A 16873-nucleotide genomic window follows, 5' to 3' on the forward strand; every position below is an offset into this window, starting at 1 on the left:
CGTATAAGATTAAAACAGTATATATTTAATTCAATTAATAACTAAGAAAACTAGGAAAGTTTGTAACCATTTTTAGCTTGATACTATTTATAAAGTTAACTAAAAATCTTACTGTTAATTAACGTTTATTGTGCTAAAATAATTAGAAGTAGTCTTAAATTTTTTTTGTGACTAAAACTGTATAAAAAATGCTTTAACAATAGATATAGTCACGATTTGTTTAAAAAGCACATGATAAATTTACAAAATAACTTTAACATTTTTTCAAGCTTTAAGCAATAGAAACAAACTAAAACAGCATTAAAATCACGTTAACTGAATAGTCATTAAAATAACAAATTTGGACTTAAATACCTACAACGTAATGTATGGCATTTTTTAATGTTAATGATAAAATTAAAAATAAAGTTTATCTGTTTAAAGTCTTCAGTGTTTATGCCAAAAGCTTTAAAATTTCAAAGGAAACAAAAAAGCTAATTAGTATACAACTACTATAAAAGTTTATATTTCTACGTTGAAATTTTTATATTTAAAAAATACTTCAACATGTACAACTTATAATAAAATTATTATAAAAAATATTTTTTAAATCCTAAATTCTGCTTTTAAAAAACTTGATTAGTATTTAAATTGCTGTTTTTTTTAAATAACTTTAAAATGTAAATATCTTTCTAAAACTTAGATTTAGAAATTTTTACTTAAACTCGGTTTTTTTATTTTAAGTGTACTGCCAATATATTAGCAAAACATTTATTATTTTAGGGAACAATAAAATAATAAAATGAACAAAAAACTCAAGTACTTTTGTATTATAAAATTTAGAAATATATAGCAAATTTAATGTTTTTAGTGTTTTTAGTTTAGTTGCAACGCTATCGAAAATAGAAAGTTACATAATTTATAAAAAATCCATAATTGTAAAACATTTTAATAAAATATTTCAAAATATTCAGTGAATATTTTTGCTTTTACTGAAAAGTACATGAAATAATCTAAAAAAATTGAAAAAAATAGCCACGTTTTTACACCTTGTTTAGTTTTTGAAAAATTAAAAGAAACTACTTTTCTCTTGTGCTTTTTTTTTTAAACAAAAATATTTTAATTGATAAACATTCCTTGACGGATTAGATGTGGCGAGGGGAGTTTTACAGTTTATTTTAAAAACTTTTTTTTTTCAGAAATGTTAGAGACGCTTTTAAGGTTAAACACTTTAAGTTTCAATTATTGCCCAGTGCCCACTCAAATGATATACATTTAAGATAGAATATTTTCTGTATGCTTTTGTTACTCTATAAATACATACGATCGATTTAAAACAGTTTTTCAACAGTATATTACTTGTGAAGATTTCAAAACAAAATAATTTATTTTATTTTAAATTTAACCAATTTAAATTTTTTCAAAAATTTTTTATTGATGGATTTTTTTCTATACAACTCAGTAAACTAAAGTATTAGTCATTTAAAATGTTAAAAACTTTAAAAAATTTTTGATGTAGAAACAATATAAATCACAAAAATGCATAAAAAAAGAAGTAAGAAAAACAAACTTATATCGACATAACTAACACAGTTTATGCAGTAAACAGATTTTTAACTGTTTCTTTCATTGAAACAGACTCTAAAGCTTGTATAAAGAAAGTTATAAAAAAACGTAATAAAATTCAACTAAGCAAAAAAAGAAATAAAACAAGTATTAGCTAGTAGTTTGATAGTAAATATCAATTCATTAGTTTTAGACATAAAAAAAGGGGCAAAACAAAACAAAATTTACTAGATTCTAAAAAAATTCACAAGTTTTAAAGTTAATTAAAAGCGAATAACTAAACCTATTGGTCTTAAACATGTTTTTTAAAAGGCTACTTGACATTTATTTTCTTAAAAAAGTTTAAATACTTCAAACAAACATCATACTTGCAAAAAAAAAAAATTTAAGAACTGAAAATAACTAAGAATGTTAGTCATAGTTTAAAAAAAGCGGATTATAAATAGTTTTTAATTGTAGTTTTTCTATTCATAAAAACATTCGTTGGAATTACAAAAATTTATTTAAATATATAGCTGCCTCAAACAATAATCTAATAATTTCACAAATTTATGTTTAAAGAAAAAAATTATTCGAGAAATAGTGTAACCTGTTAGTTTCACAACTCAAAGGTCTAAACTTGATTTATACGCAAAAATATAACAACATTAGTTCATGTATACTTCTACACAAAGTTTTACAACACAGCCAATCACATGGCAGCATCTTTGGTCGTGTAAGGCGAAGATTGCGGGCTTTCGTCGTCCGAAGAGTCGTCCACATAGCCGTGGTTCACTCGAGAATAAACGATGGGAGACGAGTTGCTCGAGTCGGGTTTCGGATCAGTCCTCTCCGGTTGCGTGAAACAGTTGCTGAGCGATGAGCTCTCGCTGCCGGTTGGAATCTTGTCTGTGACGCTGTTGAGTGATGACGTCACAGACCTGCTGGAATCGAACTCCACTGTCACCGCGTCTTCGTTGTCGGTATTTTTAACGGCTGCAATTTTATTTCACTTTTTTAAGTTGACCAATTTTATAAAATCATCTTAGTTTTATAAACCCCTAAATTACACTCAATAATTTTTTCACAAGCTTTTATTTGGCTTACAACTTACTGTTAATTAAAAAATGTTTTTTAGGTAGCAATAAAGTACATAAAATTAAATTGATTATCTTTCAACTACTTTGAAGTAAGTATGTGCAACAAATAAAGTTTTAAATTTTCTAAACACAAATTTTAATATTCAATTTTAACTTTTGTTTGTAAAGGTGTAACTTGTTTTTATTAAGTACAATGTACATAAAAAAGCTATACAAGGATATTAAAACACTTTAATTTAACTTTAATTAAATACGCTAAAATAATAATTAAAACACACATTTTTGATACAGCTCCTTATCATATGAAGTTATTCTCGACACTTTTTCTCCTTCCCGCTCTATATGCGTGTTTTCTATTATGATGTTTAAATGGTAGTTTTTGCTATCTGGTTTACACACGTCTTTCTGTTGAAAAAATTCAACTTTCTCTCAAGTAAGTAACAAAATGTTGAGTTTTTAAAGAAAAGTTTGCTTTTTTTAGTAAAAACTTTAGCTAAAAAAGCTAAAAAATATTAAAAGACAAAACTATAAACGTATAAAACGTTATAGGTACATGTATAAATATAGGTATAGGTATAGGTTATAGGTAAACGTATAAAATATTTAAGTATTAAGTGCAAAACCATTGTAACAGCCATAAAAACTTGCACAAGCAAAAAACAACACAGTGCATTTATTTTCAAGTTTACTTTCAAAAAAAGTTTACAGAACCATGAAGAAACTTATTTTTACTTTGTGGTCACTGAGAAATATATAGATAAATAAGCGCATAGAAACTGAAATATTTAGTATTTGTAATCAAATCTTTAAAAATTTTGAAAAACAAACTTTGCGGCATTTATTGTAAATAAACTTTTACTTTATATTTTTATGGTATTTACAAACTTGAAATAACGAACCAAATTGTCTGGAATTTTTTTTATTACGTTTTTGGTTTTTCTTGTGTACCATTTGAAAATCACTACGAAAAAGCATGTGAGAAAAAGTACAACCGTAACGGCAATAACGATCATCATTTCATCAAAACTCAACCCTTCTGAGTACTTGTCCTCTGAAAAACAAATCAAAACTATTTTTGACGGTCTTGAAAGAATAATAATTAAGATTTATAGGCTGTATAAGGGTACTGTACACAAAATATTTTTAAAAGAAAAAAAAGTTTGATTTTAAAAGCAATAACAAAGTTTTTTTATTCAAAATAAAGTTTACATTCCGATAATGCAAGTAGAACGCATACAAGTCAATACTTATGTATGTATCTCATATAATCACAAGAAAAACTTTACTTTATTTACTTCTATAAAAAAAAATATATATATTTATTTATTAAGTAAATAAAGTAAAGTTTTTCTTATGATTGTATGAGAAAAAATATTTCATGTATGAAACAACTGTAAAGAACTGTGGTTTATTGTATATCTAATTAAATAAATATATAAATATAATTTGTTTTTTTGTTCTATGAGTACTAAGTTTGTTACTTTTAAAGACAAAGTTATTTTTAGGAGGATTTTGTACATATTCAACAACAAAATGCAAACAAGTACCGGAGTGAGGCATGCAGTACACATCCCTGAGTTTGCTGGATTCCTGATAGTCCAGTACGAGGGCCAGACACGTGTAAGAGTTGACAGTCTTCCGGTGAAACTCCAGCGTCAGCAAGTTTTCTTCAATGTGGCGCTTTCTACATTCGAATGTTGATCTTTTCGTCGAATTGACTGGCGAGTACAGCAGGTTGTCTTGGTAACGGTGCTTTTCCATTTTGTAGACGTCTCTGTTGAATAACCTGCTTATCAAGAGGTCCTTACCAACGTGTTCGTTCACAACCTTACCTGCACAAAGTGTTAATAATAGGTTTGAACTATGCTAAAAGTTACGAAGTTAAACTCTACCAGTTATACTGATGTAAATAATGCTTTAATCTTTTATGCACTTTTCAAAATGAAAGCTATTTCTGCATAGGGTTGTTTTAAAATTTAGTCTTAAACCAATCAAACATTTAATTTTTAATGTTAGTTAAACTTAAAATTTTAAAATTTAAATATATTTATTTACTTAGCATAAAAAAGTTAAATGTTACTTGTAAATAAGCTTATAATATCCTTTTTCGAAACTAAATTTTTAATTATTTTATAGTTTTCTGTAGATTTTTAGAAATAATTTGTAAAAACTTATTTTAGTTTTGAAGAATTTTTTAATAAAAAGCTTTTAATAAACAGTTTAAGAAGTGAGAAAAGTTGACAGACTTTTATTCATTTCGAACACACATGGATACTTTATTCTGTGAGTCAAATCCATTTCGAAATGTTCGATAGTGCTTTTTACAAACAGCAACTTCTTTGCTTCTTCAGTAGTAAAATCAGCTGTGTTGTAAAAACGTGTATTGCATTAAAATATTTTTATTTTTATAATACCAGGGAATAATTACCGTAAATTATCTTAAAATTAACATTAAAATAAAGTCAGAAATTTTACAAGTTCAAAAATACTTCTGAGGCAAAACTTTATTAATTATCGATAGTTTTATGTTATTATTCTTTTTGCAAGGTTAAGCAAGTAGTTAGTAAACTAAACATCTTAAACTAACAACAGTATTAGTGAAAACAGATCTTATTTAAAAGTTTTAAATACAAAACTAATATCTAAAACTTTAGTGTTCTTTTCCAAATACCTACAAGTAGTTCTGATGCACTAAACATAAAAAAGCTAGTAAGTTTTTAACGGAAGCTTAGTTATGATGTTAGTATGTTAAAAAAAGTTATATAATTCAAAACTTAGAAATTATCTTGAAAACTTAAAAGAACTTTTTAAACAAAACAATTCTATTCACTAGATCTTCTACACATCATTAAACTTGTCATGAATTTTATTAGATACTGTTAATAAAAATAATTGGAATATTGGGTTTTAGAGTTTTTATATTGCTTAAAAGTAATCACGAAGAGTTAGTATTAAACATAAAATTCATTCAGAAGCTTAGATAATGAGTTAGACTTGGTTAACGTTGCATAGAATGTTTTCAATTTGATAATTTATCAACTGTTTACATGTTAAGTTTTGTTAAACAATTAAAAGTTATAAAATAAATGTTTACATTCAATTACTTCAAAATATATTAAAAAACTTTTATTAGAAAGTGGTTCAAAAACTTTGTAAAAACTTTAAAAACTAATAACTATAGTTAAAAAAAAAGCTTGCTTTGATAACTATAGTTATCAATGTTAGAGCTTAAGTTTAACAGTAATGGTAAAAAGTCATTATCTAATGAAATTCAACCGATATGCAAGTTATATTTGCATTAAAGTTGAAGAGTTTTTTTCGATATAAAAACAAAAACAACTCACTTTCGTATATATGAGTTCTAAACCGTTTAAATTCTACCAATTTAACTTTTACAACCAAAGTGACAAATTTGGTGAACATGGACAATTTAACAGTCACGTTTTGCATATGACGATCAATTTTGCACATTCTACTTCCCAACGGAACTCCACAGCATGATTTCGAAGGGTAGAATGTTGTTGGAGAAGCGCTAGAAGAAGTTACATTTAATGAAAGTGTAGGTTTTTAGAAAGTATCAAAAATGCATAATGTATTACTTTGTGTTTAAACTATTGAGTCGTTGTATAAGTTTTTATTTTACAATAACTACTAATAAACTATGTAGATATTTTCGTACTGTTACTATTTATGCACAAAATGTGCTTATAAAATTAAAAATGACGAGTTAAAAACATTTGTTTTATGAAATAACTTTATGGTCTGATTACAGAAAAAGTTTTCTTTAAAAAATAATGTTAAAAGAATATTTTAGTGAAATAGATCTATTTACTATACATAAACATTAATACAAGTAAATGTTTATTTTTATTAATATACATATTTAACTTCTAACCAGTTATTTAGCTTAATAAGACAAAATAGATAGTATTTTAATCATATAAAAAGCAAAAAGATATTGTCGTAAAAGTACAGTTTTTAATTAATAAGTTAAATATATTCTTTAAAATGCCATAAGTTATTAGTATTGTTCACGATTTACTTTTTTTGTCTGACTACGAGTCAGTTTTTGTTTGAATAAAATCAGTGTAAAAGTTACAAATTTTAAGGTTTTATACTAAAGTGAGACTATATAAGAATTCAAAAAGTTTCAAAATAAATATTATTGGCTTCAGTAAAATGGAATCAAATTTAAAATTTAGAAGTTATAGCCAAGTATACTTATAAGTTTTTGAATAAAAACAAAACTTTAAACTAAATAGACAGATACAACACAATTTTGTCAAAAAAAAACAAAAAAATAAAAATTGTTTTTCTTAAAGTACCAACTAAAACAATTTTAGTCAGTAAAACTGAAATGTTATAATGTAAAACTTATACTTAGAATACAATACTTGATTAAGTACAGATAGAGAGAGATTATGGAAATAAAAGCTAAAAAAACTTTGATAGTTACTTGTTACAACAGTGTCTATTTTGGAAACAACTTAACAAAAAACAAAGAAAGCAAAACGTACTCTTTTCGTTTAATGATGTGGTCTTCATGAGTGGGTAGGCCGTAAGCCGTTATAAATATTTCTTGTTCATAAGGAATACTTCCATTGTAGTCCCACAGTAGAATTTGGGATTTCGATAAAGAAAGAAAGCTGACAACTTCATTAACAGTCAAGTTTGAAAGATAAGAACTTATGATGTTATCTGTTAGTTAGTTTTAAAGTAGTTTCTATGAGTGACAATACAAGATTACTTGAAAACTTTATAAAAAGATAAATCTGAGTAAATATATTAATTTAATTGTATAATCAAGTATTTCTAAGAATTAACTGCTCACATGTGCAACCATTAAAATAAAACACTGGCAAAACCCAAAGTTTTTTTGTAACCTAAACTATTTTTTAGTATTATAACCATTAAATTTGTTACCCTTACTTTGATCTGTGTTATTTGAAAAACTCATTATAGTCGAGTTGTTTTCGAAAGTACAAAGATCGCAAGTTTCCGCAAATGAAGATTCCTCCTTACAATTAGACGAGCTTGAAAATTCGTTCTCAGGTGACAAAAAATGGTAAGAAGTTTTGTCTGTGAATTAATGAGTTTAGTAAGAAAAATAACATTGAATTTATAGTAAATGAACTTAATATTTATTGCCTAAAATTTAATATTTTCACTGAAAGTATCTAAAAAAAATGTATTCAAAATTCAATTATTAGTCATATCTTTAAGTTAAAAATGTTTTTGTTAAGTAGTAAAAGTGCTACTAAACAGTTTGAATTATATGTTATAAATATAAAGGCAAAAGAAAACCCAGAAAGTTCAAATTCACACCTTTAAACTATGACAGTTTTGAGATATTGTGAACTTCTGTTTTTATATCTATTTTTATCATACTGTTTTATAATTATACCTTATTAATATTAAAAAAAAGTTTAAGTTTTAATTGATTAAATGCGCTTAAAAGTATTTTTAGTTTAATAATATAGTTTAATATTTTTATCAGTAACGCTGCCATTGATGCAAAATTTTTGTTGTTGAGAGTTTTATTTCTAGATTAAATACTTTGTTTTAGATAAAACTAAGTAGCTTCGCTGATTTGAAGTGTCTATGATTAATTTTTAAGCAAATGTCAAACATTAAAATTTTTTTAGAAAATTAAATTGAACAGCATGAAAAACAAACTTATTATTAATAAAAAGTATTTTTAATTTATATTAAATTAAACACAAGAAAACTTGTTGATACTGACTTAACTCTTCGACAGTCGGTACCGGTGTCAAATAGGTAAGTACAACCGTACTTTTACTTGTGTTTGCCACTCCTATTTTAATGTAGTACGTAGAAAACGAAGAATCGACGTGGCAAGAATTATTTTCATAAGGAACTCCACAACATGAGTCAATTGGATAGTATCTGTACATTAAGTAAGTTTTTTCAATGCAGATTATTAACAATAAAAATAAAGCAATTAGATTAGCAAAATTAAAATATGTATTAAAAGCAGAATTTCAAACTTAATTTAACAAAGTAACATTAAACATAAAAGGTATAGTAAAATTGATAGTTAAACAAAGTTTTACTATTTTTTAAGTAAAGCAAGAGTTGTATTGAGATTAAGATATGTTTTTTATAATCTTAACTTACGTCGCTCTTAGTTTTTGTTGGATTTTGGCTTTATAAAACAATTTAGTAATTAGTTTGATAATTTAATTTTAGTTTGAGAAGTTTTTTGTTCTTTAACAAAAATTTAGCATCTTTGTAAAACAAAAGTAAACATAGACACAGATAAAAAAACCTTTTACTATTTTACATGCTATTTTACACTTAATAGACTCAGTTTTTTGGTTAGATAAACTTCACCTCAGGTCAGTAGAATTTGTTCCGTATGCAGTGATGAAAATTTTGTAACCATCCGGTTCATTCTTCTGAGATGAGTTCCAGGTGAAGACACTTCGGCTTTCGTCAAGTATAAAGTGACCAGGGGTTGATATGGCATTTTCATCATCTTTCACAAGACCTAATACTGTCAGTTTTGTAGAGAAAAAGATAACTAGAAAGTAAATAAATAAGTGAAAAGCGTTGATAGGATTAGTTTGAAACCAGAACATATAAAATTTAAACACTATTAAATAACTACTAAACATTATAGTTATTAGTAGTACATTTGGTTTTGAGTGCAACTCCAAGTTAAAGGAAATAAATAAAAGCTCTATTTCTTAAAGAGTTCTGTTATAACAATATTTCGTTTTATTAGAGATCGTAGGTTGTAAATATTATTTTTAAACTGTGAAAATTAACTCACAATATATTATACTTAAGTTAAATTTAATTATGAGATTTCTAACCGAGTCAAACATTGTTTTATAACATAAGCTTTTGATACATAATATTTGTACTTATTAGGAATAAAAATTTCATTAAGTTATAAAGTGTAATTACGAAAGTAGTTTCTGGGCAACTGCCATATGTCTTAAAATTATCTACTGACACGGTGTATTCAACTACAATATTAAGCAGCTTTACACGATTTTTCAGCTAGATTAATAATAAATTAAAAGTAATAGCAATTTACTAGATTGAAATAAGTTTAGGTCATTACTAAAATAATAAGATTGAACATAATAAAAAAATAAAACGATTGTTGTACAGTTTACAATACTAACCAATCATATTAAAGAAATCCTCTTTGTAGTTTTGTATGTTTTTGTTGTAATAGCATTTGTCACATATATTCAAGGAAGTATTTTTAATTTCATAAACTTTAATGTCTTTGCATTGATTATACAATTCATCTTCTATACCTGTAAAAAAAACCATAAATCATTACAAAAAAAAATATTACTTTTTTGAAAGTCTTAGCAAATTCAAATGATTTAAAAAAAAATACAAATCATATAAGCTAGCTTACTGTAGAAAAAAATCTTTGATTAAGTAAACATTATATGCATTTTAAAATTTTGATAACCAAAACGACAGACTGTTGTTATAATATCAATACAACTCATTGCTAAAGTTGTCAAAAAATTAAACGGTTTATGTAGAAAACTAAATAAAGTAAAAAAGTACTGAAAAGAAATAAAAAAAAGATTTTTTTGTTCTTCTATGAAGTCTTTCAAACAAAAAAAAAAGCTAAAACCAGTTAAGTTAAAAAAATAAAAAAAGAGTGCTTACGTTTGAATTCGTAAGTGTAAAGATAAATTGATTCTTTCTTAGTATTCGTTAAGTGAGTTACTGCTAATACTGGAATGGTAGACTTGTCCAATGGGCAACTTTCATTGTCAAGTTTGATGTTGCAACAGTTTTTTATAGGGACCAGCATTGGTGAACTAATAAAAGTTACACTATTTATTTACTAAACATATTGTTGTATTTTGTGAATTAATAATGATATTGTGCTTATCAAAAAAATGTTTTTTGATTTTATATGCACAACTTTGAACACCTTAACACAGTAATAACGAAACTTCATTAAGTTTTTGCTTTATTTTTTACATTTAATTAATATACTTAGATGTAAAAAAAAAACTTTAAGCTGCTGTTTCTCCCATAAATAGTCAGTCGAATTTCATAATGATATGGTATTGTATCGAAGTTAGTCCAGTGGATATTTTTATTGTCGTATCCAAAGTTTACTAGTTTTGATTGACTTTTAGCAATGTTAAGTATTTCTGAAATAATATTTAAGAAAAGTATATAGTGTCAATCTAAACTCATTTAGTAGCTGTATAACTTTAAAACTCATTAAAACTGTTTAAAAAAGCAGGTTTTCTACGCTTAAATCTGATAAAACAAAATACATTTAAAAATATTCAAGTACATTCATCATGTAACTATTAAAAAAAGTATCATGAAGTATCAATTAAACTTTATGTAGTTGTAATTTGTTCTTATAAACTAAAAAACATATATAGTATAGTATTAGGAAAAAAAAATTAAAATTTTTAGTATTGTTTATTAGAATATCGTTATTCTGTCTACAATAAACGCTTACGACTTCCATTTCTGTTAGTTAGTCTTATGAGGTTTTTAAATTAATAAAAGTACAAACACTGTTAGTACTGAACACAGAGTTTCTAACAAGTTATGTATATTATGTACAAATATAACTAACCAGTCTCGGTAAACCCATTAATTTCGCTCAAGTCTTCAACAGAAACCTGCTTATCACACAAATTAATGTCAGTGGTACAATTGGCTGGTACCCGTTTCTGTATGCTGCATTGATCATCAGCACTCGCTATGGACTCAAGCAGGAAAAAAATCAAAACTTTATACAGAAGTTTAAACATTGTTCTAAAATTTTGTGTTATTAAAAAAAATATCACATGTTCTTACAACAGTAATACTGGCTAGTTATAATTTATTGAAAATAAGTATAACTTAAATTTTCTGAATAAGTTTGATAGAATTTTGTAAACAATAGTGTTTAGAATACTTTTCGTTTTGATTTAATTTTTGGTTAAGAATGCTTTTAAAAACCTAACATACTTTTGAATTTTTTAACTACTTTTTATGACAACAATTGTTAAAAAATAAAAGTTTTTGATAAATACTACAGCTAGACAATTAAGGAATACCTATAATTATCAGTCTGACTTTAAAATTCATAAACCTTCTTATTCAATACTTACTTGATAATATATGTGTTTATAAATGCAATGTTGTGTAGATGGATTGTTGAACAAAAGCAAATTCATAAGATCTAACTTAAGTTCAGACATTCTTTATACTAACTCACAATGATAATGCTCTTTCGTATTTGCTTTAGTTACTGCACTACTACTTTGTTAAATTGCAATCACAAAACTTAAACATTGCTAAAACAGGTGTTAAGCTCTAGTTATTAAAGTTCTAAAGCGCTTTGGAGCTAATAAAAATACTAAAGAAGGAAATATTTAATAACTTTTTGGTCATTTTTATTTTGCTTTTAGTTAAAGTAAACAAAATCTGCTGTATGAGGTTTTTGAAAGCATTTTAAGGTTTATCAGTAAAGTAAAATTTAAGTAGAAAAAAAGAGATTTTATTGGTAGTGATTGCTGGTACTAATTGATAACTTAAATCACAGATTAAACATGTTTCAATATTTGCTTGAAATAAATACTATAATGAGACCAAAAAAAAATGCTATCTAGTTTACTTTTGAAATTATTATAAACAAAGAATGTAAAATAGCATGCAACAAGTTTTGGTTTATTTAGAATTCTCATTATACTTATATACTTTTATGTTTAAAGCTTTAATATTTACAAACAAACATCATTAACTAAGCACTAAAATAAATTCATTATTGTGAGCTATAAAAACTGAACTAAATTTTCTTTTTCTTCTATTTTAATTTTAAATATTGCTGAAAAACACATATTAACTTTAATATTCACTGACTATACTAAAAACATATTGTAATACCAAACATATCCCCACCTTAAAAAGATTAATATTTAATAAGATAAATGCATATTTAAGATTAATAATTTTTTTTTTCCTCACAAACAAAAAATATTAGCTAAGTTTCAAAGCTAATAGTACTAAAGGCAAGCTTGATTAACACATGCCAAACAGAAATGATGCTAACAAATACCAATTAAAGCTTAGCATTAAACGAATGTTCGGCACGATTTAGAGGCAAAAATTGAAATCTTAAAGCACAGCACTTTGCTAAACGCCTGGTAGTTGCAAAACTAAATAAGAGCGTCACGCGAGAAACTACCAGTCCAGCGTACCCTCGGGTCATTATTAGATAAAATTAATTTCTCCCTAATATTTGTTGATTGGTGCACTTTATGTAGAACAACATATTTTAAGTTGAAATTAAATACTTAATATTTTTTTGCAAAAGTTTAATAGTTTAAAATAAGAGTAGTAACTATTTTTAAAGCCTTTTTGTAAAACCTTTTTTAAGTAATAAGATTTTTTATTTTAAAGATTATTTTATTAAAGTTGATAATAACTATACAAATAAGCTAGTTTTTTAAACAACTAGTGTATATATAAATATAGTTCTAATATGTTTAGTTTCTAAAATGACACTAAGATATAGAATTAAGTTTAAATTATAAAAGCAAGCGAAATATAAAAGTATTAAAAGAAAGAATAAAAAAAATTGATAAACGAATTAGTACTGCAAGTATGTCAAGATTATAAAACAAAAAAAAATGTAAAAAAATCATAATGACACTTACACTTTATAAAACAGTTTTTATATGATGAATTTTTTAAACAATTAAAGTTTATTAGTGGATAAGACCTTATTAGAAACATTAATAACTATTATGTAACAACAATTTATAAAAAAAATCACTTACTAAGACAGTTATTTAAATAGCACTTCTTTTACTTCAGTATAATTGTTATAAAAAATAAGTTTTTGCTATATAAGAAAAAAAAACTAGTCTGCCAAACAAATCAGTTTAGAAAACTATAATTTAGAATTTTTTTTAACTATTAAAAGTATGTACTTGAATTGGAAGGTCACTCTTAAACAGTAGAAAGTATTGGTTACTAGAGTTGCTTTGTCTACCAATCCACTGAAATTACCTATAATCTAACTAACCTACTAATGAAAGGAAATCTCGAACATTTGTATTATGTTTAATATCTAAATCATATAATATTTTAATTGCGTAAAAAATTTAAAACATTTAAAATCTAAAATATCCCTTAATGTTTAAGCAGTACAAAGTTTATACAGTTCAAATAAGTTTAATAACTATTTGTGATACGCAAAAAAGTTTTTTAAATTTTAATAACTCTATCATTAAAATATATAGTAAACAAAAGCAGTTAATTTAAATCTCTCTAATCAAAATAAGTATACCACAAAAACATCTGTTAGCTAACTCTACTATTAGGAATGCGATTACTAACCTTAGGTGAAAAGTGTGCTTTCAACTTCTTTAAAAAAAATCTATTTCATACTGATACTTATGAACCTTTTAAAACTTTATATTTAAAATGAGTCTCAACTCAATCGATTGACGAGAAAGAAATGTGTACTGATATTTATTTATCTTCGTACTTTTTAACGAAAACTACTAATTAAATAACAATATTAAAATTAAATTTTAGTTTTACTTTCAAAAAAATTATTTTAAATGCTACTAGATTTTATATGCATCTAATAAAAAAAGTTACACGGTTCAAGAAATAATCGGAACACTTAGAAATGTTATACTCATCATTACTCAAACTCGCGTTGCTTTGATTGTTTTTTATATAATACCTAACCATCCAATAGGTATGATTAAATTAAAAATTGTTGGATGAGTAATGTTTAGAAGTTTTTCAATTACTATTTTTTCTTAAAACATACGTATTTTGGTACAATGCCAAACTAACCATTTTTTATTTTGATGCAACAAAAAAATAAAATTGCAAAAATTCCATAGCTTTTTCTAAGTTTAATAAGATTTTTATTATTGTTGTTTAGTACATCATAAGAAAAAGAACAATGAGTACTTAACTTCAACTAAACAAATTAAAAAAAAAATTAAAGACAAGAGTTAGAGTTTATAACGAAATTTAAACTTGTACTTTTTACCAAAAAAAAACTAGAAGACTCTTCATTTTAAGTTTAACCAAAATTTTTACACTGTTATATAATTTTTTTTTCTCAAGTATTTTTTTTGGTAAAATTTTTGCAAATTTAAACTTAGAACATGACTTTTAAAAAAGTATACATTTGCTAAAATATCTCATACCAGCTTTGAAAAATAATCATAATAATCTTTTTTCAAGTAAGTTGTTATTAAAGCGTTTTTGAAAGATACGAAAAGGTACATGCTAAAAACTAATTTCTTTTTGTTACAAATGACCAAAAAAAGTTTAGAATACTTTAATTAATATAAATAATCTTGTATTTCTAAAAATACTTAAAACAATAAAATAATGTTCAAACGTAGTTTATTTGTATAAAAAAGTTATTATAAACAGATTATTTTAAATGAACACAAGGTTTTTCTTAAAAATAACTTTTTAATGTTTTTCTATTTTTTAACTTGAAAAAAATGAATTAAAACATTTTTATAATTAACAATTTTTTTTTGAAAAATCTAAATTACATAGCTATCGGTTTGTATAAAATAAAAAAATAAAAACTTTACTATCTATCAAAAATATATTTTTTTCTTCATGAAATTATGATTTTAAAAGCTGTTTGAAAGACTGTTTAATTGTTGTAAAAGGTTTTCAAAATATTGTACTTTAAAAAGTTTTATACGCAAAAGGTAGGCTAAATCTATTCACAATGTTGAGAAAAGGACAGGTAAGGAAGTTTGTAAACTTGCGTAGTTGAAAATAAAATATTCTATCTAGTGATACTTTATTTCAAAAGCCTCTTGACGAAAAAGTATTATAAATAATAAAATCTTAAAAATCTGAGCACAAAAAAAAATCTTATTTTGCTTACATAACATTATTTTATTTCTACGTCATTTATGTATTTATGTCTACCCTTTGATAGATTGATAAACTAAGTCGATGAAATATTAATTAGCTGTGCTTTATATAATATACTATTTTATATACTTATAAAAATGGGTTATAACACATCGTTTTTCACTGTTTAGTTAACAATGAGCAGAACTCCAATACGCTTAGGAGAATGAGGTGCTTTTACATGTAAGTATTTTGAAAAGTTTTGATTGTTTATAGTTAAATTAAACTAAAACTTGCTGTTTAATAAAAAAACTGTTTTATAAACTGTTTTATTTGTTTTTTTAATACTTTTCGTTTAACAAGTCAACCAGAAACATAGATTTAGTAATCTGTTGATTAAAGTTAATTTATATATTAATCTTATAAAAGTTCTTACAACTATCACAAAGTAAGTGTTTAAAGCAAAACAAACAATAGAACAAATTATGTTATTATAGTATAAAACAAAGTTCACAATGAAACTGATCGCAAGTATGTGAAAACAAAATTTTTGTTTAAATTTTATAGAAACATTACACGCTCATATCACAAAACTAACAGACCTTTTTACCTATTACTTTGAAACTTTCTGTTTTTTATAATATTATTTTACACTCAAAAGCTGATACATATTTTAAGTATAACAGTAAATTAAATCATAATAAACAATAGCAATATAAATGTTGCAGAACATACTTTTTGTGAATTCTTTTAAATGTTTATAAGGGAACTAATTAAAACAATGAATATATTACAGAAATAAAATTTTATACATATAAGATATGATCTACCTTATAAATTTATTTTTTGACAATAACTTTAATTTGGTTCACCACACTTTCATTATATTATTCTTGTGAAACCCAAGCACGTATATTCTCTTAATAATACAAAAAGAAATCTATATTTGTTGTAACTACATTGATTTGGTGGTTATAGTTTTAGTTTGAACTAATTTTTTGGAAAAAAAAAAAAATAGTCTGAAAACTTTGACTAAAAGATTTATGCACATAAGGTTAGACTAAAAACCAAAAAAAAATTTAAGTAATAATTTGTTATGTTTAAATTGTGTTTAATAAACATAGTTTTCACAAATGACACGTTGATTTAAAAATAATTTTTCTTAAAAAAAGCATATAATCTTAATTTTCTTTTTGAAAAGAAAATTTATTTCTTTTAAAGTTTGTTTGCTTGTTATAGTTAAGGAAAAAAAAATTAGTAAAAAATAGTCGAAAGTTTTATAAAGTTTTGATACTTGGCTTAAACTTTTTAGAACTATTTAGTAAAACTTTTGCAACTGATAAATTTCAAAAGCATAAGTTTTAAAGTAATAATGTTTATCA

General features: G+C 24.5%; 1 protein-coding gene across 1 annotated transcript; it reads right to left on the reverse strand.

Moving 5' to 3' along the window:
• Window positions 1-1818: 1818 nt before the first annotated feature.
• LOC145833962 (uncharacterized) lies at window positions 1819-11407 on the reverse strand. The gene is made up of 14 exons (XM_082941252.1): window positions 11230-11407; window positions 10645-10786; window positions 10290-10444; window positions 9782-9919; window positions 8979-9141; window positions 8368-8531; window positions 7554-7703; window positions 7142-7322; window positions 5969-6156; window positions 4871-4987; window positions 4172-4456; window positions 3524-3675; window positions 2903-3029; window positions 1819-2520 (listed from the first exon to the last, which is right to left on the reverse strand). The coding sequence occupies exons 1-14, from the start codon at window positions 11405-11407 to the stop codon at window positions 2237-2239; spliced, it is 2424 nt and encodes an 807-aa protein (XP_082797378.1). The 3' UTR covers window positions 1819-2236.
• Window positions 11408-16873: the final 5466 nt, after the last annotated feature.

This window comes from Thalia democratica, chromosome 1, assembly GCF_965202585.1.
Source record: "Thalia democratica chromosome 1, ktThaDemo2.hap1.1, whole genome shotgun sequence".
In the NCBI taxonomy this organism is placed as follows: Eukaryota; Metazoa; Chordata; class Thaliacea; order Salpida; family Salpidae; genus Thalia; species Thalia democratica.

What these genes read in the sequence shown, in the direction of transcription:
- LOC145833962 (XM_082941252.1), bottom strand. Translation starts at nt 11,407, where the DNA reads ATGTTTAAACTTCTGTATAAAGTTTTGATTTTTTTCCTGCTTGAGTCC. An exon ending in TAATGGGTTTACCGAGACTG is followed by an intron (nt 10,787 to 11,229) that starts GTTAGTTATATT and finishes ATATTATTTCAG; the next exon opens with AAATACTTAACATTGCTAAA. An exon ending in AAAAAATTCCAGACAATTTG is followed by an intron (nt 3,030 to 3,523) that starts GTTCGTTATTTC and finishes TTTTTTCAACAG; the next exon opens with AAAGACGTGTGTAAACCAGA.